This window comes from Podarcis gaigeae (assembly GCF_964106915.1).
Source record: "Podarcis gaigeae genome assembly, chromosome: 12".
NCBI lineage: Eukaryota > Metazoa > Chordata > Lepidosauria > Squamata > Lacertidae > Podarcis > Podarcis gaigeae.
In genome coordinates, this window is record NC_139688.1 from 22,918,722 (window position 1) to 22,946,019 (window position 27,298).

Here is a 27,298-nt window from a genome sequence, read left to right on the forward strand (position 1 = left end):
GTGACTTCAACCAAATATTATCCATGAGCAAGCTTTGAAAATAAGTAGTTCTGATGGATATGCATGTCTAGTTTCAATGTTGGCTGTTCTAGGGTGTACCGTATTTTTCGCCCTATAAGACACACTTTTTCCCCTCCAAAAATGAAGGGGAAATGTGTGTGCGTCCTATGGGCCGAATGCAGGCTTTCCCTGAAGCCTGGAGAGCGAGGGGGGTCGGTGCGCACCGACCGCTCTCGCTCTCCAGGCTTCAGGAAGCTATCCACTAGCCGTGGGAGACCCAGCTCTCCCAAGGCTAGCGGAGACCTTGCCGGCACCCAGAAGCTTTGGGCGCGCTGAGCTCCGCTCGCCCCAAGCTTCGGGATTAGCACAGCGCTCTGCTAGCCGTGGGAGAGCCGCGCGGCTCTTCCACAGCTAGCGGAGACCTTGCCGGCACCCAGAAGCTTGGGGCGCGCTGAGCTCAGCGCGCCCTAAGCTTCGGGCTTAGCGCAGGGCACCTGGGGGGGGAATAATTTTTTTTCCTTTATTTCCCTCCCAAAAAACTAGGTGCGTCCTATGGGCCGGTGCGTCCTATGGGGCGAAAAATACGGTACTTTGTAGTAGGACTTAAGATGCTTGAAGCTTGGATTGCACTATGTATAAAAGGCTTTAAACAGGAAAAGGAGTGTTGACTTGTCAAGTAAAAACATGTGTAATGTCTTACCCTGTTAGGGTTGTGTTCACCTGGTTAAAGAAGTGATACTTCAGTTATGCAAGTGTGTTCAGACGAGACCTGCAAGGTTTTCTGTTCAAGGTGCTGCTGCAAACTGCCCTTGAGCTTGGGGAAGGGGGGGGGGGAGAGCACAATCTGCACTACATTCTGTGAACTTCTGATATCTGCACTTTGCTGACTGTCCCTACTTTGCTGGGGCAGAAACCTTTGCTGTCTTGTTACTTTCAGTTACTGCAGTTATTTAAAACAAACTGACTGTGAATTTCTCCCACTGAACTTGTGTGCCTATATTGGCAGCTTTTACCAGAAGCTAAATCAGGCTGCCTTTTGATCTTCAAACCTAGCTACTTCCAAATCCTCTCTGCTGCCTACACACTTCCCCTCTCTTTCTTGAAAAGTGCTTTGTTTTGCAAATTCATTTGTCTTGTTGAGAATTGTTTTGCAAATGCATTGTTGTACATATATGGGAAATATCCACCACTGCACAGGCATCGCCCTTTGCACAAGTTCAGGTTTGTATGCAACTTTAAGATGTTAATGATAACTTGCATAGCTATTCACTCTGTTCTATTGCAGTGGTGCTATGCTGCATCTTGAGGTTAGGTTTGTGGTTTGGTGACTAATCATCCTCTTTATCCAGAAACAGCATAATACTATCTTTCTTGGGAAACGTATCTGTGTTAGGGGGAAGTTGGCTAACAAGTCTCCTGAAGCAGTGTTACTAGACTTCTCATTTCTTAGACTTATTCTTGGCATCCAGATATATTGGAAGTTGTGCTAAACTGTGTAATGGCTCTCCGTCTTCATATTTCCCCAAACAGCAAGTGAAGATCATTTTAACTAGAGCTTTTCATCCAAGGAAGAGTGATTCTATGTGAAAACCCTAACCAAGCACAGCATCTGAGCATTGCATGTGGGTATATTTACACAAATGTGTCCAACTTCGGTCACTGTCCTAGGTCTCATCACCCAAGAACCTCATTTGTGTACAAGAAATAATTTCACACTTCTGAGCCACAGACCCTTGGTAGCAATCTAGGCTTGGGCTTGTGGAACTGTGAAAGTCATGCATCACCTGTGGCGTCCGCCTTATGATAAATGAGAGAGATGGGTTGTTGACTCTTCAATTCTCTTTTAACCTCTGATTTGTTTACATCTTCAAGAGATAAAGGCAAGTTCAGGGGTTATCTCAGAATAATTGATAATGTAATCAGACTTGTTTTCTATTGATTGAGGTAGTAAATGCCATGGGTTGATGACTTTGACATTAAAATAATTGTAACAGATTTGTCTTGTAGGATGAGAAGCTGCAGGAGATGTTGAACTGTAAGTTTTAGTGCAGAGTTTTCACCATGTTTTTTAACTTCAAGTCTTACAGTGGCAAAATAATTTTTATAGATGCAGTACTTCTAAATACATAACTTAATAGACTACTTGGAACATGTGTTAACTTAGAAGCAGCCTGATCTGCTAAGAATGGGGCCATAGGGCTAGACCTGTAAAAGATAAGGTAAGTTAATTTGAAAAAGGAATTTAAAAGTCATTAATAAAGATTAGCAATCATTTGGTTGTCTCCCTCATAGCTTTAACTTCTTTTTAAACTCTACCAGACTGAGCAGCTTTTGTAAGATACTAATGTTGAAGTCATACTGAATACATTGAAACCACAAGTGTAGAATTAAATTGTGAAAAGTGTAAAATCTGAAGAAAAACCAGAGTATGTGTAGAATTAAAGAAATTGCAGAAACATGCTCTTAACTAAACTTGTAGAAGAAAAGAAAATACGGTTTTAAGTACTCTTATTTTGTAAGTGCATGTGTTGGAATGGCCGTTCTTTTAAATGACCAAAGCGTTATAGGCAATGCTGGAAAAATATATTTCAAATTCCTAAGCCAGTTTGAGCTTTATATATTTTTAGATGACATCCTTGGGCAAATATGTTATGGCTCATCTCCCCACCCCTACAGATTCTATACCTTTTGTAGGCATTGTTAGATTCCTGCATCTTTGTCTAGTCCTGGGCATAAGGGAAAGTACCGTAAATGCTAGGAGTGGTAGGAATGCATTCGCCATTTGTGTGTGTGGGCTTTGAATAGTACATAACTGTGTTCTGTGTTTGTCTACAGCTTCCTTGGAACCTGTGCAGAGTATCTTGGGTGGAGAGGAGTCCTCTCACTCATCCCATTTGGCACAGAATATAGCTACTTGGAAAGTGGGTAGAGTAGAGTCTCTTCTGCCCTTGCTAAGAACTGATTGCAACATTTTTATAATCCCCACGATCCTGTTTCATATCACAGTGAACATCTGTGGAATTTCTTGTCTGGGAATGAAAAAGCTTTCTGTGAACAGTGTTTCAAACAAGCAGCTTTCCCCATGAGTAAGGACCATATAATAGAAAACTCTTCTTTGCCTTCATTTTCAAAAACAAAAAACAGCAACTTCTTAAAAATATAGTAATATTGTTGCTAGTCAATTAGTTTTTGCCTTTTTAAATATATATATATTTACTAGCACTGGTATGATCACATTTTCATGATATAATCTCTTGGGAGTAGAGCTAACTTTTCTGCTTAGAAATGCTTGACCAAATGGCTCGGAGCAAAAGTAATTTGTAATTTACCCACACACACTCCCAACACTTGAGCAGTGAGTGCTTAAAATAAGCTTCTGAGCTTTCACCAGCAGCTACTACTAGCTCTTGGAGCACCTAGCCTGATAGATATGCAGATCATGCAAGTGCAGATTGGCACAAGGCCAAAACAATATTGACTTTCCATTTTGAGCAAGAAGAAGAATTTCAGGGTAAGGATGCTTTCCTCAGAATACAGCTGGGCATTACAAGATAGATAATCTTTTGTTCCAAGCCCATTAATTTCAGATGCTGACAGCATCACTAATAGACTTTTATTTTTAGGAGACTATGAAAACAGCCTTGGCTTCAAACTTGAATATAAGAATGAAAAAAGTTAGAATTCATTTGTAACATAGTGTAGGTAGACCTAACTTTTAGGTTGGCTCTTTGCTTTGTTTTGAGGGTTTTATGTGGCCCCAGGTTTGTAATGCTGGAGAATGGGGTGGACCAAATTCCTGTTCTACCTCTCCCAGTAATGCTATGTCTTAAGCCCTTTTTAGGCCTCACTCTTGCCAGCCCCACCTGGGGGTGGGATGAAGAATGGAGCCATCTGTAAAGTGAAATGTTATGTATAATAATTTATTATTTATATCCCGCCCATCTGGCTGAGTTTCCGTAACCACTCTGGGCGGCTTCCAACTGAATATTAAAAACAATACAGCATCACACATTAAAACACAGGGCCGCCTTCAGTTGTTCTTTAAAAGTAAAATAGTTGTTTTTCTCTTTGACATCTGCTGGGAGGCCGTTCCACAGGGCGGGCGCCACTACCGAGAAGGCCCTCTGCCTGGTTCCCTGTAACCTCACTTCTCGCACTGAGGGAACTGCCAGAAGGCCCTCGGCGCTGGACCTCAGTGTCCGGGCTGGATGATGGGGGTGGAGATGCTGCTTCAAGTATACAGGACCGAGGCCATTTAGGGCTTTAGAGCAGTGTTTCCCAACCTTGTGCCTCCAGATGTTTTTGGCCTACAACTCCCATCATCCCTGACCACTGGTCTTGCTAGCTAGGGATGATGGGAGTTGTAGGCCAAAAACATCTGGAGGCACAAGGTTGGGAAACACTGCTTTAGAGGTCAGCACCAACACTTTGAATTGTGCTTGGAAGCCACTCCCAGTCACCAGTCTAGCTGCCGCATTCTGGATTAATTGCAGTTTCTGAGTCACCTAAGTTAGCCCCACGTAGAGCGCATTGCAGTAGTCCAAGCAGGAGATAACTAGAGCATGCACCACTCTGGCAAGACAGTCCGCGGGCAGGTAGGTCTCAGCCTGCGTACCAGATGGAGCTGGTAAACAGCTGCCCTGGACACAGAATTAACCTGCGCCTCCATGGACATATGCTCCTTCAGGGGCAGTTACCCCATTCAGGATCAGGAAGTCCTCCATGTAATGCATAGACTGTCCCTGCTATTTGAGACCAAGGCTTTGGAGTACTTAGTGCAACTCTGGCACAATGTGACTTACCTGCTGCTTTCCCATAAAACCCCAGTCAGCCTACCTGTTGACTAACTTTGGGTTTAGCCCTGAAAATGTGAGGAAATGCAAGCATCCTACAATCTTCAAAGTGCTCTGACTTAACTGAGTGAGAAAACTGATCAAGGGGGTGGAACAGCTCGCCTGTGAGGAGAGGTGGCAGCATTTGGGCATTTTAGTTTGGAGGAAAGGCAATTAAGAAGTAGAGGTATATAAAATTATGCCTGGTGTGGAGAAAGTAGATAGGGGAAAGTTTTACTCTCTCTCATAACATTAGAATTCATGGACATCCAATGAAGCTGGACATTGGAGGATGCAGAAGAGACAAAAAAAAAAAATGCAGCACATAGTTAAACTTTGGAATTTGCTCCCACAGGAGGCAGTGATGGCCACCAACTTGGATGGCTTTACAAGAGGATTAGACAAATCCATGAAGGATTAGGCTATTGTTGGCTATTACCTACCCATAATGGCTATGCTCTGCCTCCATGGTTGAAAGTTATAAGCAAATTGCAGGAAACCACAGGAAGGGAGAAGGCTCTTGCACTCGGATCCTGCTTCCCAGCTTCCCACAGGCATCTGGTTGGCCACTGTGACAACATGATGCAGCTGGGTGAGAAGAGCCACTGGCCTGATCCAGAAGGCTCTTTTTGCATTCTTAATGGGGGAAAATACGTCTTTCAGGCCAAACTGTAGGAAGATCTTCTCTCATGCTGTGCCATGTTGGCTAGATTACGGGGCTATAGATCTGATTTGCATTCTTCTCAATGGAAATCCGATGTGTAGAACTCTAGGACTGGCTTGTTCTGAATTTCTAAAAGCTATTGCAGTGACTGCCAATATCATAAAAGCTGGGCCATCCAAAACAGGATTGAAATCATTCGATGCATTATGTGGATACATTTAGTAATGCTAACTGTCAGTCATAATAGAACATTGAAGACACAGTTAAGATGTCAGGTAAGATATAATAAGTCAGTGCATTCTACAATACCTGCCAATTTATTGCCCAATTCACTCAGTTTGCTGAGAGCTCCGAAAGGGAGCCCTTGAATTCCTTTTTGCTGCCACTCTGAATAATTTGGTGTTTGCAAACTTGGGTCACTTTGCTGCTCACCCTAACTTGAGATACGAGTTAGCATTCATAGGATAAGAGAACAAGTCCTCCTATGGATTGATAAGTTTTTTTCTGGAGCCTTTGAGAGCTTCTCTCAGAAGCTATTTGAACATTTAAGTATACGATGTCCACTGGCTCACACCTGTCCATATGCCTGACACACTCCCCACAAATGCTAAAATGTTCGTAAGAGAGGACTTGCCTTTGCAGAAGCCATGTTTATTCTTTTTCGTTAAGACTAATTCTTGTGTTGTCTTGGCTATATCACAATTCATGTTATCTTTAACATAGTCCCCAATCTACCCAAAACAGATATTAAGCAAATTGACCTGCACCTTCCTGGATTCTGGTCCCCTAATCTTTAAAAACTAGTGTCACATTTGCTGTTTTCCAGCCCTCTGGTACAAAGGCCAATATTTGTTGAGTGGTAACCACCTGCTTGATTAAGATGGCTTGGCATTACATAAATGGGCTTCATGTTTGAGGGAAAGCTACAGCACTAAAGTTTACGCATTTTATACTTAGAGCAGATAACATGATGGAAAAAGTTGAAAGATTGCACTTTAAAGATTTAACACAAACTATTCAAACCAGCAGTTGCTATAGTTACTGTGGTAGCATCTGCAAACCCATAGGACATCTTAAGTAGGCAGATCAGACTATCTCTCTCTTTCTAAAATGTGACTCATTTACAAGAACCAGATCCACTCTTCTTACTAAGTAAAGGAACTTGCAAGATGTTTGACCTTATAGGAGAATAACACAAATTCTTAAAATATTTGTGCATGGCAGTGATTCTTTAAATATAGAATGAGTCCAAATGGATACAGGGCATCTTGGAGGGATGGTAGTGCAAAGATAAGATCATGAGCCGTGTGGTGCCTGCCTTCCTACGTTGTCCAACTCCCTAAAAGATAAGAGAGGGTTGTCTATATTGTTTGTTCTCTTCTAATGATGCTGCTCTGTATGGCTTTAGATCGTCTGGTGCCTTGCTCTTCTTTTAGCGCAGGTGATAATGCCTCATGCCATATATGCTTGGCAGCTTTAGCTTGCACCACTCTATTCAAGGTGTTCTGAACTTTCACCTGCAGAGCCGATGGTTAACTTGGCCCCGCTTCTGTGTGAATCTTTACTTTTTGCCCTCCCCAACCCAGTATTAGCAGACTTTGAAAAAACACTGAGCTGATGTCTAGTAACCCTGTTACTGTCAGAGGATGTTTTGTGAGGATTTTTCTTTGAATACCATGTTTTTCCATGTACAGTGGTATCTCGGGTTACATATGCTTCAGGTTACAGACTCCGCTAACCCAGAAATAGTGCTTCAGGATGAGAACAGAAATCCTGCCTCGGCGGCACGGCAGCAGCAGGAGTCCCCATTAGCTAAAGGGGTGCTTCAGGTTAAGAACAGTTTCAGGTTAAGAACGGACCTCCGGAACGAATTAAGTACTTAACCCGAGGTACCACTGTATAAGACACCCCCTTGTATAAGACAACCCCCCTTTTTTAACCCAAAATTAAGAAATTAAGTTGTTTAGCTTTTTGGGGTGGGGTGGGGAGGTCACTTCCGCCAATCGCTCACCCACCTGCCCACCACTGCTGATTGCACACCTCGTCGCACCCAATTGTCTGCCAGTTTGCCGCCACCAGCAGCCCACCCGTCCACTTGCCACAGTCACCAATCGCCAGCAGGCCATTAATCGCACGTTCCCCCTCTGCATTCACTATCCGTGTATAAGACGACACCCAATTTTTGCCTTTTTTTTTTTTTTAGCAAAAAGCATAATCTTATACACATAAAAATACGGTACTTCTCTTGGGGAAGCCAGTGTGAGGAAATGAAACACTGTATTAATTACACCAAAGCAGGCAGAGTTACTTAAGTTGCAAAACCCCAGCTGGGCATAGGGTTAAATCCTCAGATAGTTGAAGGCATTGGCAAAAGGGAAGAAGAATCTTGCCGAAGGCTTTTAGTTTGTAAAACTCTGAAATACTGGAAACCTACTATATAATTTCAACTTCATTGTTCAAACTGTGAGTTCTAGTGCTCATGCAGCCAAAGTGGCGCTACCCAAGCAACAAGAGGGAGGTATTAGCAGTCTCGAGAACTTCAACGTTTTCAGAAGTGCATCTTTAGAAAAGCCCTAAGGAGAATGTCCAGAATAGCCCAGTGCAGACTGAGCATGCTCAGTGAGCATAGAATGTTGACAAACTCCAGTGGGGGGGGGGGAGGATGGAATGCAGTGGTTGGAATTCTGAATGCCAGTGATGGACTGTGCAGAATTTGGTTGCAGATCTCACTTGTATCTGCTGAAATCCCATGGTCTAGAGATTGAATTCATGTATGTAAACCTTATTTTCTATTAAGGTTAGAATAGAATAGTTTGCACAACTGGAATTAAAATCAATGGGCATATAAGTGTGTGCTAGTTCCTGTAACTTCAGTTGTAAATAGAACCTGTTCAGGGTTTTGTGGTGTTTTCTGGAACTGTAAGTACAACCATCTCAGAGGCGGAGTCTGTATAATTAGCCTCAGGCTGGCTTGATCTGAGCATTCTCTTGGTGGCACTCTTGATACTGTGTGGATACTCCTAAAATATGTTGATTACAAGTAAGACTTGACACTTGACTTATATCGAAACATAAGCTATAGGTTTGCCAATATAACCATGTAATGCACCTTGTGATGGCCAAAGAAAATCCAAAGACCATCCCGTCACTGTCAGCGACAGTGGCACCATTGACTCACCACAGTAAACCTTTTGTTAGCTGTTTACTATGTATGTGTCTAAAGGGGCTCTTTTGCTCCTCCCCACTCACATTGGGAAGGAAACAAAGCGTGATCCCTGGCTTAGCATTTCCACCCGAAATGAGGATTGGGCTTTGTTTTGTACCCAACAAACCATGAACTCTAGCCAATGTTTGCTCTTGGCTTACTGATCAGGGTTTGTTGGGTGCAAAACAATCCACTATCTCTGTTTTGGGTGTAAATGCTAAGTCCACGGATCATGTTTTCTTTCCTCCCAGCATATGCTGAGAGGGGCAAAGATTTTGCCCATGCATTGTAAGACATTGGTTTTCGAGGTACCGTGAAGTGTATATGCAGCCATTAATTTGTGCATTTGTTATTGTTTAAGCTGAGCTGCAAGTTGTGTTTCTATGCTGATTTTATTATTGTAAATCTTGTATCACCATTGGTGAGTGGTGATGTTGGAACTGGTGCCAAAGCACATATAAAAAGGTTGTCTTTGTGTTGCCATAGAGCACATCACTCTGGAGTAAGTTAGCTTGGTATTAAAGCATATGGCAAGCCCCCCCCCCCCTTAATTCATTTCTTTACAGTTAATACTTTTTTCACTTTATGATTTTCTTTCTGGTTAGAGGTATGCAGTCTTCCATTGCCCCCCACCCCTATTCTATCACTGAATCATCTGCTTTTTCTTGGCAAACTTTCTCAAGACTGTTTATGGTAGCATCAGCAGCATAATTATTAGGGCTGATGGGCTTGCTAGATAATATGCAGTCACTTCCCCAAAAGGCTTTTCCGTTGAGCAGATTGAATGCAGGCAAGATGAAAGTACTCAGTATGCCTGAGTCTATAGGATGCACCGGACCATAGGACGCACCTTGTTTTAGAGGGGGAGAACAAGCAAAAAAAAATTCTCCCCCTCTCTGCTCAGCGCCCCTTCAGCGAAGCGGCAGGAGAAACGGAGCCCCTTCCATTTCTCCTCCCACTTTGCTGAAGGGGCGCTGCGCAGCTCTCCCTCTCTGCTGAAGCCGGGAGAGTCTTGCTCTCCCAGCTTCAGCGAAAGGAACCCGAAGACTTTGGAGCGCAGCGCGAGGTCCCACTGTGCTCCAAATGCTTCAGGGATAGCCACCTGGCTCCCTCAGCCTGAAAAGAAAGATGAGCACCGCACCCCATAGTTGCCTTTGGCTGGACTTAACTGTCCAGGAGTCCTTACCTTTTACCTTTACCTATGTGGAAGTGATAGAAAATGCGTGATGATTGAAATTGTTTTACTAGCAGTTAGAGCTGAACAGCACTGAGAAACCTACTGAATATAAACTCTCTCATTTTCATTTGGCAATGCATTGTGCTCCAGTATACAGCAACAAGTTTAAGATCTGAAGCACTGAGTCTTTTGATGAGAGCTACAGAGGAAAGCATACTGCTATTGGTGCTTTCATCTATTTTGTTGAGGGGAGAGGGGGAAGCTCTTATTTTTATTGATCCAAGTTTGGTATGATTTCTTTACTTATTCTGCATGTTCTCTATATGTTTTCCTAAACACATGGATGTTTGTTGCAATTGTTGCTACAAATCCTAAGCATATGCAAAGCTTTGGTTTCAGTTCAAATTCCAGTATTAGTAATTGTACTGCCTCCTCGGCCTCTCCAAGCAACATAATTGCGGGCAAACTACCTGTATTCGATTTATGCTTTCCTGATAACCCTATTATGCCATTCTATCTGTCTTGTTTTCTGAGGTGTAGTTTCTTGGAGAGGTTTGAATCATGCTTGGCTCATTAGTTCACAGCTGTCAGCATTTGCTATTGCTAGCATTTAATTCAAGTGTACTTCAGGGGTCAAGAATATATAAAGACTGTTGAGCCACTCTGCCACACTGAGTTTCTGAAATCATAATTTTGAGAATCACCTTCACTTTTTCAATCTGAATGCTAAGTTAGGTGATGTACTTAAATGTGGAGTTCTGCAAGTATCCGTTTACATTTTAATGGTCTAGAGATGGCAAACTTTCCAATGCTTATCTTAAAGAGGAAGATAAAATTAAGCAGTTTCCTTTGTGCACTGTTACGAAGATGACAAGATTCTCCTCAGTTGGATACTACGGTACATGTTTCACTTTTGGTGTTCTCTTTATTCTAGCTTCTGTTGGAGAATTTGATTTTTGTCTGTCTGATTCTTGCCAAAAGGATGTGTATTGATTGCCATCCTTTTTATATAACCCTAAGAACTGCAAGTTGTATGTTCTGCTGATTGCGAAAAATTTGTCACCACAACGGACACCATGGAGTTGGCATGTTTACTTTGCGGTCTTCTTCAATGAGTTCTGCAATGCTACAGCTACATGGGTTAAAGCCTAGTGGCACACAACTATACATTTGTTCTGTAGAGACTTTTATATGTTAAACAAGTCATGTGAACTGGCCTCTACCAAGGCACTGGAAGCACAAATTGCTGTGTGGATTCTTCACTTCGAATCTCTTTAATGGAGGGTGTGTCGTTGACAAAAAATGATGTTGCGCAGTTATTAACCAGCTGTCTTCAACAACTATGAGTGACTGGATGGCTGGAGTACTGTCACAGTTCTAGCAAATGGAGCAGTGCATACACGGATGCCATTCCTGCTATATATAGGTCTTCAGGGATTTCTCTGTGTACCCACCAGAAATCTTTCTGGACTGATCTGTGCTCACAACTGAGAAAGGGAGTATGGCTCCATAGTCAGTAATGTTGTTTAATGTAAGGGCATTGCGAGCATGAAAACACTGTACTCTCTATGATATATAATTGTTCTAAACTATTTTTAAATGTTCTGTGGATGACTACAGTTGGTATAGTTAGTGTCATCAGCACCAGCTGAAGTTTCTGAACAGTCTTCAGAGGCAGCCTCACGTATAACATGTTGCAATGATCTAACCTTGAGGTTACCAGAACATAGGTGGCAGAAGTTAGGATATCTCTGTCCAGTTGGGGTGCTGCTGGGCCACCAGCCAAAGCTGGTAGAAGGCACTCTGTGCCACTGAGGCCATCTGAACCTTAAGTAATGTCAATTGATTGAGAAGTATCCCCAACCTGTGTATCTGCCCCTTCAGAGAGAGTGTAACACCATCAAGAGCAGGCAACCTCCCATCCATCTGGTATAGGGAACCACCCACTAACAGTGACTCAGTCTTAACTGGATTGAGTTTCAGTTTATTGGCTCTTATCCAGTCAATTACCACTGCAAGGCAACTCACTTTCCAGCACATCCCCTGCCACACCTGAGGGCCCTATCCTCAGGAAAGGCTATGGGGGTTGGAGGCTTGTTTGGAAGAGAGTTGGAGCTGTTGACTCCAATCTTTGACCTGACCAACTAGAAATTGTAGACCTTTGTTAGCTAGTATGAGCACTAGAGGCGAGATCTAGCAATAGATAAGTCTTGAAAGAATATATATATTAAGGCTGAACTTCTAGACACATTTTTTGCTGGTTTAGTGGGATTTCCTGATTCCCTCCTCCATTTTTGCCAAAACTGGCAACAGTGGCTGTTTGTAATTAGCAATTTGTTGGGCCATTGATTACATAATACTATTCTACATAAAAGTATGGTACCTGGAATGCATAGTTATTTCTTTGATTTGGAAGACCTGGATTCATATCCCTTGTCTACTTTGGACTTGGAGTGACCTTCCTGTGGTCAGTGAAGTAGTAATAAAACAAATGTATTGGAAGTAAAATAAGCTTCTTAAATATGAGTAGTCCAAACTTCAAAAGTTGCTTCTTCTAGCTATGTATACTTCAGATGGTATTTGGATCAGTTCCATGAACTCTGAGTAGTAATAGCCTAGTTCTTTGATCTTAACAGCTGTTTGACAAAGGCTTGTCTTGTCAGTGGTGCAGAGTGACCTGATACTCAAATTAGACATGTCATGTAGGTCAAACAGGATTCATCATTACTTTGGCCTAACTGCATCATACTTCAGACTCAGCATTGTGTTTATTTAGCTGACAAGAAGATAAAATATCAATCCAGAAAAACAATTTTCTGTGCATGTTCTCTTTGCAGATTTTGTTTCTGCTGCTCTTTATGTCTTTTTCCCATTTCTGTTAAAGAAGAAGAAGAAAAAAGCCAATAATATTGCAGCTGCCACATCCTCAAGGCACTTAATTCAGATTAGTTGCACTGTATATGTTGGATTGCTTCTGAAATAAGTGGTTTGAGGATTGTAGTCTCTGCTACATTCCCCATGGCACAGACACCATCTGTTCCATTTGCTTCTTGTGGCGGCTTGAGCATAATACATGGATTGCAGCCTCTTTTTCTTATCTTGAGCTTCTAGGGAAGAATACATTTAGTTACTAGTCCTTTTTCGTAGTATACTTTCTTCAACTTGTGAGTAAAAAATCATCTTGGTCTCCTAGCTAGAAAGAATGAAAGGTTTAAAAGAATGTTGACATTCTTGGTTGGAGATGGGACACCATGTAACCTCTTAGTTTCTAAGAGCACTTAAATAAACAACTTTTGTGTTTTTGCTCTTGCATGCTATGGCAGAACCCCAGTGGAACTGCTAATGTGATCCCTAGAGGTTTAATAAACATCAAAGCAGGAAATGTTTACTAGATGCTTTAGAAGTATTGCATGTTGAAACTCTTGGTTAAAAGCACAATTGGTCAGTGATGAAGCCTTAGTTTACTGAATTGGAATGACTTAAAAAGTGGGATACTAATATACATACAGGGAATTTTTGAAAAGCCTTTTATCCGCGGGAATGGTGGCAGCAGTGGTTACTTGAGCAATATCTTGTTATAAACTACGGTTATTGTCCATAGAACTGGGGGAAGTTCCATAGTCATAAGAGCTTCTCTCTGTGTTCTCGGCAAGGAATGGAGTCTGTGATTCAACGCCAACCGCTGTGTGCTTGACAACAATTTCTAACTAGGTCTAGTACAAAACCATTGTAATGGCTATTTAGGTTATTTTCACCCTGTCTTGCAACTTTAAAAAAAAATCCTCAGGGTAGCTTATGAAACACAATATACACAACAGGGATCTGTGCTGCTTTCTTCTCCTGCAGACAGTGAGGGCAGGACCCAGGTGGGTAGTTTGTTCCAGGCAGGCTGACTGCCACTGTGGGAAGCTATAAACCATTGCTTTCCCTAAGCACCATCACCAGAGGCTGCTTCCTTTCTTCTCTTCACCTGCCCCCTCCCAGGATTCTAGTCCACAGAGACATTTCTGAACATTGGGGGGGGGGGTCCTAAATGGAGACTGCACTGGATTGCGTCCAGTCTTGTAGCTCTCTCTAGCCATATTAACACAGCTTTGTTAATATACAGCCAAAGATAGCTAACCTGTGGCCCTAGATGGTGTTAGACTATAACTCCTATTACCCTGGCCCACTGACTGTGCTGGTTAAGGATGATGGGAGCTGGTGTCCCAACGGCATTCAGAGAGCCACAGGCTAACTGCTAATTTAGAATGACATTTACAAGCAGGAGTAAGCCGCAGCAAGCCTTGAACTTGTACCCTTCCGTTCTCACTATCCTCCAGGAAGAGGCGTTTGGAAGCTTCAGTATTAACCATGGTTAACATGAACCACCACAAGTGAACTTGTGGTTTGTCTGGAGTGAGATACCACAAGGTTAGGTCTGGACACTAAAGCCAAACCATGACTTAACTGCTGGCTGCATGGCGACAGCAGCAGAAACAAAGCAGCTGTGATTTTTGCCCCAATCATGTTTCACTCTTGCTCGTTCACACTTCGCAGTGGTTTGAATTGTCCAGTGAAACTCAGCAGAATTCACTTCCAAGGTTTTGATCTTCTTCACAAATCATCATCTGTCAGTTTAAATTCTGTATTTTAGAGTTATACCCTACATTCACAATTGTATATGGGGTTGAAACACAGATAGCTAAGAGCGTATAAAAGATAATAGTTAAAAAGTAATTAAACTACAATAGAATTAAAACAATGTAAAAACAAATCTGTTGAAATGCAGGCAGTAAAAAAACAACAACAGCACAGCACTATTAAAAGCCCTTTCCTTAAAAGCAGTCAATTCCCCAAAGCCTGCCAGAGCACGACAAATCTTCACTTGCTGGCAAAAGGACAACAAAAAGGAAGCCAGACTAGCCTCCCCATTAATGGAATTCCAAAGTCTGGGAGCAGCCACTGAAAAGGCCCTACCAAATGTGCCTAGACGAGTGATGGGACTGAGAAAAGGGCCTCACCCAAAGATCTCAGACCCTGTGCAGGTTCGTAAGGGAGAATATGGTCTTTCAGATAGCCTGGGCCTAAGCCAAACGGAAATGGAATTGCTGACCACCAGATGTAGCAGTGGCCAACCCATTAGATGGTGGATGGGAGAGATTGGTGGTAGAGGTGTGTGGAAACCTCTGGCTTGTAATGTCTACTGAATGTAGCCTACTGTACAAAGTTAAGAATTGCATCTGTTGCTGTCCTCACTTTTGCCTCTGGCCTTGCCAACTTAATTGCCTCTGGGGACATCCACCACTGTCATGTGACACACACCCAACTGTTGCTTGTGCATGAATTTAAAATGTTCCCAACCCCTTGTATTGAAAAACAAAGGCAGTGTGTGTGTGTGTGTGTGTGTGTGTGTGTGCGCGCGCGTGCGTGCGTGCGCGCATGTACACATGCACTCTTCTTGGAACCAGACTGTGATTTGCTTGTTTTAAAAACGAGGAGTTACACTTCCCTATGAAGGACAGTCAGATTAGCTATAGCTTTTATAGATCTGTTGGTTGTCTTGCACGAACTGCTAGGCCTGCTCTGACTTACAACTTTGAAGTAAAAATAAGATTTCCTTTGCTCAATGTGCATTCGCTTAATACAAAGGGTTTAGGGCAACAATAGATGTTATAGTCTTCCCATCTTAGAAGCTATCTTCTGAATTTTACAAAATAGGGTTTACTTAACATCTGGATATATGTTATCTAAACATGGAAAAACTTTCCAGACAGTATGCCCAAATTAGATCCTCAAACAGCTGGAGAGTGGTTGCATCTGGATGTCTGAAAAGATTTTAGATTGAAGTAAGAACACAGATTTAGCATTTTGGCACACTTCAGATAGCTTGGATTCTAAAAGGGATCCCAAAGCATGTGAACTGTAATTTTTTTTTAATACAGTTCATAGAACTTATTTTGTACACTAATAATAATAATAATAATAAATAATAAATTTTATTTATATCCCGCCCTCCCCAGCCGAAGCCGGGCTCAGGGCGGCTAACAATAATCAAATAACTAATAGTTATTATGGTATGTTACAGTTCTTAATTTATCACACACACAAACATGCAGACTACATTCACCCTTTTCTGACTTATCAAGGTGGTTATCATCCTCAGATGCCGCTGTGGTTCTTGTGGGCAATGGAGACCTGAAAATGTTTACCAGATTGGTTAGTCTGGCCAGGGCTTTTGCACAAATGAAGTTGTCTTAGGCAGAGTTGGGCCACTTGCAAAGGTATTTCTCAGTCCTGCTACCTTGAGATCCTTTGAATTAAAAATCCTGGGCTTTTAGCACACAAAACAATTGCTTTGCCTCTGAACAAAGCATTCTTCCCTAACATACCAAAATTTACCATTATCATATTCAAGACCATTTCCTTAGGATATAGGAGGGTTTTATCCCTTATAAAAGTACTCTTTCTGATTTGTAGCAACATAGTACACAGTAACCATTGTTTTTCATGCAAATTGCACTTCACCAGATAAGACAAAACCATCGTTCTACACTATGGCACAGAATGGTTCAGCTTTGTCTGGCTCCTCCCAGTCTTCAAAGCCAGGCACCAAAAACCTTGAAACAATAGAGTCTTCTTCAGTTTCTGTTGACCATCACTTTAATTGAAGATGTGATTTTGAGCAAGGCCTGAGAACAAAGGCTTCTCAAAGCTTGCCTCGCTGTGCCTGTCTCCATTGTGTTCAGTTCCAAGCTATCTGTATGCAGTTAGGCAAGCTTCTGTGCCATTCATACCTTCTGTAATCGAGTGAGTCTGCTGGGGGGAAAATGTCAGTTGTGTATGTGATGTAAAATGTCACTTTAGTAGTAAGCAGGAAAAGTTGGAGGTATGCTGAACAGACATAAAGGGATATGAAAAAAGCTTATTCAGAAAAGGGAAATAATTTTTAAGTTTCTTGGAGGGGGGTGCTAGATCTCCAAATTGGAGTTACAGAGCTGCAGGAATAACTCTGTTGTTAACAGTACCTCATTCTGTTTTTAAACACAACAGTTGTAAATTGCCCTGCTTATAAAATTGGTTCTACTGCTATGGATTTGGGAATAAAGGATCTCCTGGGTTAGGAATATCAACTGGCTTACCATTTTATTTTAAGCATTAAGATGCTGCTCAATCATTTGCATTCTAAGCTACATGCATAAAAACAATCCATAGACAATAAACAATTAATGTAACACTACTTTAAAATGTGTGCTGCAAGCCTTAGTCACCCACCTGCACTTCAACAAGGAGGTTACCTGTCTAATCTGAGCTGGGAGACTTCATAGACTTCATAGACTTGGTCCCACCATTGAAACTATTTTGTTATATCCTGCTCTACTATTGGTTTTCCTTGACGAATCTGCTAATTCAAATTTTCTCCTCCCCTCACATAGATCAATGAACTGAGCCATGTTCAGATCCCTGTTATGTTGATGCCAGATGACTTCAAAGCATATTCCAAGATAAAAGTGGACAATCACCTTTTCAACAAGTAAGTGAAGCAGTTAGTTGTTTTTAGTTTGGTTTATAATATGGTTTATGTGATTCAGTCATTTGTAACAAGCTTAGACAGTATAGGCACGACCTACTGCATTTTTTGTCATATGGCATACAGTTTTCTGTAAGTATCTTATGTCGAACTGTGACTACAAACTTACTGGAACATCTGCATGTCAAAAAGTGGTATTTGTTAATGCGGGGATGGCCAACATGGTGCCCTCCAGATGTTGTCGTCTTAATGCGCTGCAGAGGGTGATGGGACTGAAGCAATGGCCCATGGGAACTGCAGCCTCCTTGACAACAGCGAAGGCAGGAACATAATTGCTCTTTCAGTCCTGACGTGCTCTGCAGTGCATCAGGATAACAGAACGGAGGAGGGAGGAAAAGACCCTTTCTTGCTCCTTCACATCCTGCGTAAAGGAAGGCAATTCAAGAGTAGAGGAGGTTTAGGCCCATTTGCCTCTAGAGTTTTATAATGCGAGGCTAGCATAGGTCTCTTCTAGAAGTAAATGGGCAACTGGAGCAGTAGTATAATGTATGTCTGATGAAATGGCATCAGATGATGAACTGCATCTTCTGTGAAGAGCAGCCGCCATTACAGTGCAGTAGACTAGACTTGTCTCACCAGGCATGAAGGCATGAATGTCTCTTTGCTAGGTCTGAGTCCTGCAAATGAGGTTGGTGCTCTGTCTGAAGTTGCAGGCTCACCGATGGATCCAGGTTCTGCCCCCAGGCTGAGAACCTGCTTAACCAGGGGAAGCTGATGCGGTCAGTGGAAATCCTTTCCCTTCCTGCATATCAGGGCCTGCCAACAGCTACTAATGCAGGCTTGCCTGGATTTAATCTTCAAGCAGTTTGCCTGTCACCAACCATGGTGAGGCACTGGTAAGCACTGGCACCTTAGGACCTTGGTTTCATTAAAGGGGCATGCAAGTCTAGCTAGATGAGCTTAAAGCTATCATAACACTCTAGATTTCCATATGAGCTTACCCGCTGGCCCTGCATGATTCCCTGCAGAGGTTGGAATGGGTGTTTTTGAGATACTAACAGCAAACATCTCTGGCCTTTTGTGCCCCCAAATAGCAAAAGAATGCACTTTCATTTTGCAGGCGTTCATTAGGTGCATCCTCCTCATTTCCCTGTTATAACCGACAGTACTAGAAGCTGCCAAAAGAGTTAGTGCAGTAAACAGCATCCTAATCACTTAGACTACGGGTATCGAACTTGCAACCTTGGCCTTATTCATCATCATGCAGTAACCAACTGAGCTATCCATGTTGTTCAGCTTCTCTAGTTCTGCATGGTCTGACAGCAGTTCTCCAGATTTTAAAGGAGTTTTTCCTTGTTCCACCAGGAGATACCAGTGATTGGATGTGGCACCACTTTTTTGGGGGGGGGGGTATGCAGAGCATGTGTTCTGCCACTGATCTATGAATTCCCCCCCCCCCCTGCCATTGCAAGTTCAGTTTTTGGCAGCCTTCCTGATTCCTGGCAGCCTTCCTGATGTTTCTGGAATACAACTTCCATGATCCCTGATTATTCTTCATGTTGGCTGGGGCTGATGGGAGTTGGGAGGGCACTGGATTAGTTGAGCTGGAAAAAGCCTTTTCTGGAGACTTTGGATTGCTTATCTCAATCTAAGTAGACAACATTAGGCTAGATGGACCAAATGTTGGGCACTGCTGTGCTAGGTGTGTTTTTTTTCCTAAATTGCACATGATACAGGCCTCACTTTATCTAGCTAGTTTGGACCTTCTAGGGGAATTCTTGGGCAAAATATAACACATTAAGTTCTTGAGCAAAATATGATGTTCGGTTCAGAGGTTTGTTACAGTTCTGTTTAATGCATTTTGATGTAAATTTACAGTGTTCTGTATTATAGTAACTGTTGCTGTTTTGGAAGGTACTTGGTCTTGTAGGGGAGAAAGCTTACTTCTGCAGGTTTATCTTTATAAATTCTTAGCAAGTTTCCCCCCCCCCCCCCAAATCTTCTGTTTCAGAGAAAATATGCCAAGCCATTTCAAATTCAAAGAATATTGTCCAATGGTTTTTCGTAATCTGCGAGAGAGGTTTGCAATTGATGATCAGGATTTTCAGGTAGGCTTTCTACCTTGATAAACAATATTGATGATTTCTAGCTTTACAGGCTGCAAGCAGGAGGGGGAAAGTCTAGGCAAAGACCTGATTTGGGATCATTATTTGATGGTAATTAAGTGCCCCTATTTCATGAATGTGCTCTATCACAGCCTGTGGTTGGGACTGCCTGATCCACACTTGATACTCGTACTATTAAATTGTGTTGCAGCTGCTATTCCTCCATCAGACCTCTTGCTTATCTTCCCTCCATGCCTGTGGTGATCAGCAGGCCTGACTTTGCCCCACGGCAGGAGGGATAACCTTAGGCAACAGCTGATGGAGGAATGAGGATGAAGACCTGAAGAGCAATATCTACAGTTTCTGTGCCTTGGTGTGTAACCTTAGCAAAACTTTATTAGAGAGATATAAGGAAAGTCCTAACGGCACAGTTTTATCGTCGGAAGTAGGTACACTGTGTTCATATCATCAGAATTTTTTGTTTTGTTCCACAAGCTTGTTTAGCATGGGCTTCCTTAGAAGTATTCTGAAATCTTAGGTGGGTAACAAATGCTCCTTCCCTCATTGTGGAAATGATTTGCCTTGCTGACATATTTTTACACTTTTCAGTTTAACTTTCCTTCCATTTGTTTCCTCTCTGTCATTTAATATGGTCCGTGTACAAATACCTGCAGCAATAAAGACTCCGAGAGCTAGTAAAATAAAAATGTATTTAGCTAAACTACAAGGTTAAGCTAAAAAACCCCCAAACACTAATGTTTAATAAGTGCGATGAAGAATCTTACAATAAGCTCCTATATGGATCTGCTTGATTGCCAAGGTCATCTTCGGAGAACCTGCTCAGGGTGCCCACTTCCTGGGGTGAAGGGGGTAGCAGCAAGAAGGAAGGAGCCACTTCTGACGCCTTGCCCCTGGAACCTCCCTCCCTCGGAACATCTGCCAGGCTCCCTCTTTATTTTTAGAGGACCATGGAAAACACTTTCCCCCTTAACATTCAAGAGGGTGTGGTCCTTACTGCTGTTTATGCTTCTGTGTCATATCCGTTGGTTTCTTGTGGGTGGTTGTTTTTTTACTGATAAGTCTTATGCTTATTTAGATTGAGAAATCATTGTGGCTGAGACGCAGGATACCAATGTGTGGAGAAGGGGTGGCCATTTTGTGAGCTTTTGCCTGGGAGAGTTCCAAATCATATATCAGCAGCAAAACCTGTCATGGTATTGGTAAAATGACTCCCAAAGGCAGTGTGTCTAGACTCAGCAACACGTTATGAGAGAAGGCAGTAGCGGAGAAGTCTTTTCTCATGGTGGCAAAGCAGGTGATTTTGGGGAGCATAAGTGGGGGATCACTGGGTTACTTGAATCCTTTAACACTGACCAACTGCTGATATTACGGTAAGGAACTTAACCATCATGTCTGGTCTGCCATCAGTGATCCTGATGAGTCATCCTTAAAATAATGAAGGGGGTTGATAGTTGATGTTTCTCCAATTGCCTAAGAGGTTGGGGTTTTAATTTAAAGTATTGCAAAAAGGGCCTTCAAGCTAAAGTTGCCCCGAGGCAACTTGCAAGTGACTTAGACCGAAGGGGGTGGGACTCATGTATTTAAATAATCTAAATAATCAATGTACATTTTTTCTTAAGAGCTAAGCAATAAGATGTTCCTACACCTTTTCCAACCAGTAGTTCATTACTAGCCCCTCCTGGTTCTATGCAATTGGCATTGCTTACACAGTGGTACCTCTGGTTACAAACTTAATTCGTTCCAGAGGTGCGTTCTTAACCTGAAACTGTTTTTAACCTGAGGTACCACTTTAGCTAACAAGGCCTCCTGCTGCCGCTGCTCCACCGCTGCACGGTTTCTGTTCTCATCCTGAGGTAAAGTTCTTAACACGAGGTACTACTTCCGGGTTAGCGGAGTCTGTAACCTGAAGTGTTTGTAACCCGAGGTACCACTGTATTAATAAGTAATATCTGTTCCCCTCCTTTGTTGCAAGTTGCAGTATTAGGAATTTCTGGTTCCAAGTAACATTCAGAGAGGCATTCTCCTCAATAGGGGAAATAACGTTTCATCTGAAAACATCGAGCTAAAATTTTAACAGCTGCAACTTAAATAGAAGCCTTTTCGTCTTGAGAAATGTGTTATTCAGCCAGAAGGGAAACACAAGCACACGCTTGCAACTTCTGCTTTGCACCTCCCCCCCCCCTTCTGAAATTACCACTTCCTTTTGTTTCACAGTCAGCTGAAGTGCTCTGATAACCACTGCCATTCTGACACACAATATAGTATGGCTATAGTAGCATTGCAGATTGAAAAAGGGAGTGCTTGCAAAGGTGCGTGCAAGTCAACTTGCTCCATTCTTCCTTTTTGAAGTACTGAATGTTAACTTTTTCTACATATTACAATATTTTGGGGTGGGGGGGAGAAGCTGGATTTGTTTCTAGCCCAATGATGTGCACAGATGGCTTCTGTTAAGGCAGCCGAGATGGTTTACAGAGATAGGAAGTAAGATTGTTTGTCTAACCAGGATATATGCAGCTTCTTTTAACCAGAGCCAAGCTATTGGTCCAGCATTGGCCATTCTGACTGGTCCATAGAAAGCCAGGCCATTGGTCCATCTAGGTTAGTCTTTCCTTCAACCTTTTCAGACTCGGGCCCCACTTCTAACCCAAACATGCAATTGGTGACCCATTTCTCAATATTTTACCATATATTTGGATGGTGTTGTGGTGCTCCTGTTGCATTGCAACCTACCTCGGATTCAGGCCGTAACCCACTTGTGGGTCCCAACCCACTAGTTGAAACTAGTGGTCCATGCTGACTAGCAGTGACTCTCCAGTGGTTTAGCCACAAGGGACATTTCCAGCCCCATACTAAGATAACAGTCTTTAAACCTGTGTATCACTTCTCGGCCTTTGGGCTAAGATCAAATGTAGTGTGTAGTTTAATCCTGCGACCTCCTTCTACATGTAAGGCTGATGGTCATACAACAGAGCTTTGGTGGCAAATGGATTCTCTCTACACTCATAATTTATAGTAACTCTAATTTCAATTAGTTGAAAAATATGGCTTGCAAATGCCAACCAGAATTCATTCTCAGCTATTATCGCTGTTATTGCTGAGCACTGTGCAAGAAGAACATGGGTAAAATGGCACACTTCCTGGTTTGTTTAATAGGGCATGTCGGTGTAATTAAAACAACTGTTCTCCCCAAATGTCTTTGCTTGGAATCTACAGTAGATGTCCTTGATAAATTGTTCCAGGGGCTAGACATAATGTGTTTGTAACATGAACTTTTCAGAATTAGGACTGCGTGTAAGTTGCGGCTGTTACACTCAGATCTGAAATCCATTTTATGGAACGCTTGCAAGCACTGAAGTTTCGGAATCGCTCCTGCACTTAAAGAAATGAATTGGTGTCTTATTTCCTAACCAGCAGTTCAAATTGTGTGAATTGTTGTGCTTAATCTCTGTATAAGAACAGGGGCATCTGGCTCCAGTTACTCTAAATAGTTTAAGCCGAAATTCACAAATGTCCCAAACTCACTCTGTCGTTTGAAATCAAGACGTTCTGGTCTCAGTGGTGTTTCCTCCAAGTCAGCATGCTTAGAATTGCTTCCTGAATAGTTTTTGAAGGTGCTGCAAAATGTTTTGTTTATTGAAAGTTTATATAACGGGAGAGGGCTAAATGGTCTTGATTTTTAGAATGTGCTTGTTAATGTTCTTCACTCCAGTGAGAGACCTAATCAATAGCTGTCAGACCACTGCCATAAAAGTAGGACAGTCATTAGCAGATGACTTTGACCTTTATCAGGCAAAAGGCTTACTGGGTTTAATCAGTTTGCTCACAAAGAAATAGCAAAACATCTGTTTGTTTTTAAAAAATCAGCTGCTTCACAAAACATATTGTGAGTTTCCTGTCTCAATTAAGATACCAGCAAAGGTTTCTAAGGGTATAAGAGGTTGAACGGCAGTTCTATTATTTTCATCTAGGGACCATATTTTTATCTCTTAAAATCAAGAGTTCACTTATATACCTGAAATAGTTTTGCACTCTCAGTGAACTTGTTCAGGGAGCAGAAATCTAAGATGGCCACCTTCTCCCCACATATTTGTAAGAGAAATGGAACAAACTGCTGATCTCTACCTTAATACTACCTTTGTGAAATCAGATACTCATTTGATGTCTAGCATTTTTCAGGTTACAAACACTTTGGGTTATAGACTTGGCTAACCCGGGTTAAGAACTTTACCTCAGGATGTGAACAGAAATCGTGAGCCAGCAGCAGCAGTGGCCCCATTAGCTAAAATGGTACCTCAAATTAAGAAAGGTTTCTGGTTAAGAACGGACCTCTGGAACGAATTATCGTATTTTTTGCTCTATAAGACTCACTTTTCCCCTCCTAAAAAGTAAGGGGAAATGTGTGTGCGTCTTATGGAGCGAATGCAGGCTGCGCAGCTATCCCAGAAGCCAGAACAGCAAGAGGGATCGCTGCGCAGCGATCCCTCTTGCTGTTCTGGCTTCTGGGATTCAGAATATTTTTTTTCTTGTTATCCGCCTCCAAAAACTAGGTGCGTCTTATGGTCTGGTGCGTCTTATAGAGCGAAAAATACGGTAAGTTCATAACCAGAGGTACCACTGTATGCAAGGCCATTTCTTCAGAGTTGTTGATTTTCTATTTGAGAGTAGAGATCTTCCATTTTACTACCAAACTTCCTGAGATGTTGTGCATTGGGCTCTTAGTGGCTTTGATTAGAAAAGGCACTATGTGGGCTTTAAACAATTTTATTACAAAATGCCCATTAATGCCTTGCCATCCATGACATCTTCCATCCCTTGTGTAGATTGGGATAGTGCCCGCCAGCATCTCTGCTCTAGAGAACACCAAGCTCTGGTCTCCCTTCTGAAGATAAACCCACAGTTGTATGATTCATGTTTTGTGCTCGTAGTATTCCTTGATAATCATATTTTCAGAGAGAAAGGTAGCAGCCCTTTGCATTATGGAAAACTTGTTTTAAGATTCCCTTTTGAGGACTTTTGTGCACTGAAGTTATTTAAAAGGGCCATTGTAAAGATGGCAATGTAACATCAGAGCATCTACCAAGAATTTTATCCCAGATTTTACCCTGATGCATCTCACCTCTTGTCAGATACAAGTCAAACCAGCAATTATTTGTAATTTAAAGACAGAATGATGTATTGTGTCATTTCTACTTAACCCTAACCTTTCTAAAAAGTTTTTTTTAAAAAAATATCCAGCTTTATCATCCATTTCTTCACCTCTGAAGAAAAAGATTTCCTCTACTGCATTTTTTTCTAACTCCCTTTTTAGGATCACTTTTGACATACTCAGTATGTAGATTAAATATATTGCGCGATTGCATAAATAATCTTTAGTCTTGTGAAAAGAGCAATTATAATTTAATGATATTAATATGCCAACGAGAGTATAAAATATTGGAGATTAGAGTGGGCTAATTAAATTGACCTTTAAATCCTTCCTACCCTCTTGGAGTCCATTGCTAATCCCCAAACTCCCATAGTGCAGATAAACTTCAAAGGGAAATGAGGTGGCTTTTCCTCTGTCCCCACGCTGCTCCTGCTGCTTGAAAATTTCATTGAGAAATGTTAAGATAGCACATGTCACAGGACGGAAGGCATCTTATAATGCCTCTCTGAGTAACCAGCTTGTGCAGGGAAACGCTAAGACTTTCTACCAGCTGTGGGGCTTACATAGTCAAGGATTCTCCCAGTTCCCCCCGCCGCTCCCTCCCCACACTATTAAGAAAATCACTAATGTCAGAACTTCAGTTTTTGCTCAGCTCCCAAGCTATATTTCCATCCTGCTTCTTTTTCTGCTACTTTACCTTCCCACCAGAGCGGTACCTATTTATCTACTTGCACTTTGACGACGTGCTTTTGAACTGCTAGGTTGGCAGGAGCAGGGACCGAGCAACGGGAGCTCACCCCGTCGCGGGGATTCGAACCGCCGACCTTCTGATTGGCAAGTCCTAGGCTCTGTGGTTTAACCCACAGCGCCACCCGCGTCCCTTTCTCTTTTGCATACCTCATGCCAAATCTTAACCCACCTGTCTCCCAGTGCCCAGCTTGCCTTCTCTGCCTCTGTTACTGTTGTTTCACTGGCCTCCTACCCTGGTGGTGATGACTGGCCAGCTGAATTATCTAGACCAGTTGGTGGGAACATTTTCCAGGCTGAGCTCCACGTTCCCTTCTGGATAACCTCCTGAGAGCCAGCTGCATGCCAATAGCAGCCAGAGCCAAAAGTGGGCTGTGTGGCAAATTTGAATTTTACCTTTATACAATAGGCTAGTTTCTATACAGGTTCACCCACCTCTCTATCCTCCAAACAAACGAGGCATTATCAGAGTTCAAAAGCTCACTTCAGCCTGGCAAGAATCTTAGGGTGCAGATTAGGGCCATTGAGGGATGTGGAGGGCCGTTGAAGGACTGTCAGTGGCCTCCGGGCCTCAGTTTCACCACCCCTAATCTAGATGTATTTTAATCCGGCTTCAGGCCTGGGTATGGCACTGAAACAGCCTTGGTTGTCCTGATTGGGACCTGTATTGGGAGAGAGATGTAGGGAATGTTTTCCCATTGATTTTTCGTAAGAAATTAGCATTGCGGGGCTTCTGCATGGCCTCATGGCAGTTCTTTAGGGGTTCCACCTTGTCTCTAAATCACTGCTGAGGAGTCATCTGGGAATTCAGAGTGCAGTGCCACCCATATGCAAGTGCTTCCAAGCGCACCCTTTACTCAGTCCGAATCATGGGAAATTGTGCAATGGAATGGATGAGGGCTGAATCCGAATCTTGATAAGGCGGGTGTTGCAGGTAAGTAGTTCCCGAGTGCGCGAATTGAGTAGACAATATGTTCTGAATGGGGTAGGACTCCACATGAAGGAACAGGTGACATTCCTCTATTTCAAATGGTTGCCTGAAATCCAAGTAGCCTCAGTGACTGCATTCTCATGCCCACCTCTACCTGGTTTGCCAACTATTGATGTTCCTGGTCTGGGATTACCTGACATCAGTGATTCATGATCTGATAATTTCCTGGAGGACTATATCACTCTACTACATCTTGCATCATCATCATCGTTGTTGCTGTTATATTGAATTTGTTAGTCACTTTATCTTGCTTGGGACAACCCACAGTGCCTTACAACCAACCAAACTGTCATTTTATGTGGGATGAAATGGGGTTTTATGTCATCAATCCTTAAAGCACTACAATGCTGATATGAGATATTGAGCCCAATTCAAGGTGTTGGTATTAGCTTGCAAAGCCCTAAGTGCCTTTGGATCCAGTATCTAAAAGAGCACTTTGCAATTTTTACTGGCCTTGCAATCAGCATGGGAAAACCTGCTCCTGGTCACCCTGTCAGACATGGCCCATGGGATGGTGGCACGGAGCTGGGCCTTTTCTGTGGCAGCGCCCCAGTTCTTGGTTTTTCCCTCAGTGTTTGGGCCTTTAACACAAAGCACATAGAACTGAACAGAACAATTGCCATCGCCTGCCGCACTAACCTTTCTGCTCTGTTGATTTTAAGACCGTAATTTTGCCTGGACTCTTAAGAGAGGAAGACGCAGATACAAGAATATTACCAAATAATAATAATAATGAAAAACAAATAAAGATTTAAAAAAAAAAACCTGCTGGAAAGAAGCCGTAAATTTCTTTGGAAAAAAATAGGCTGGGCCTTTTTGGCTTCACCAGGCATATAATGCATTGGATCTAACAAGTGCCAGTACAGCCTCTGGCATGGGACATCTGTTTTGGTTTGTTTG

General features: G+C 42.4%; 1 protein-coding gene across 1 annotated transcript in view; it reads left to right on the forward strand.

Annotated features, from left to right (window-relative positions):
• Nucleotides 1-27,298, forward strand: part of PIP4K2A (phosphatidylinositol-5-phosphate 4-kinase type 2 alpha) — a 60,781-nt gene that overhangs the window by 1,847 nt on the left and 31,636 nt on the right. Inside the window, exons 2-3 of the mRNA XM_083705069.1 lie at nt 17,294-17,391; nt 19,400-19,496. Coding sequence (XP_083561195.1) covers nt 17,294-17,391; nt 19,400-19,496 — 195 coding nt within the window. The remainder of the gene's footprint in view (nt 1-17,293; nt 17,392-19,399; nt 19,497-27,298) is intronic.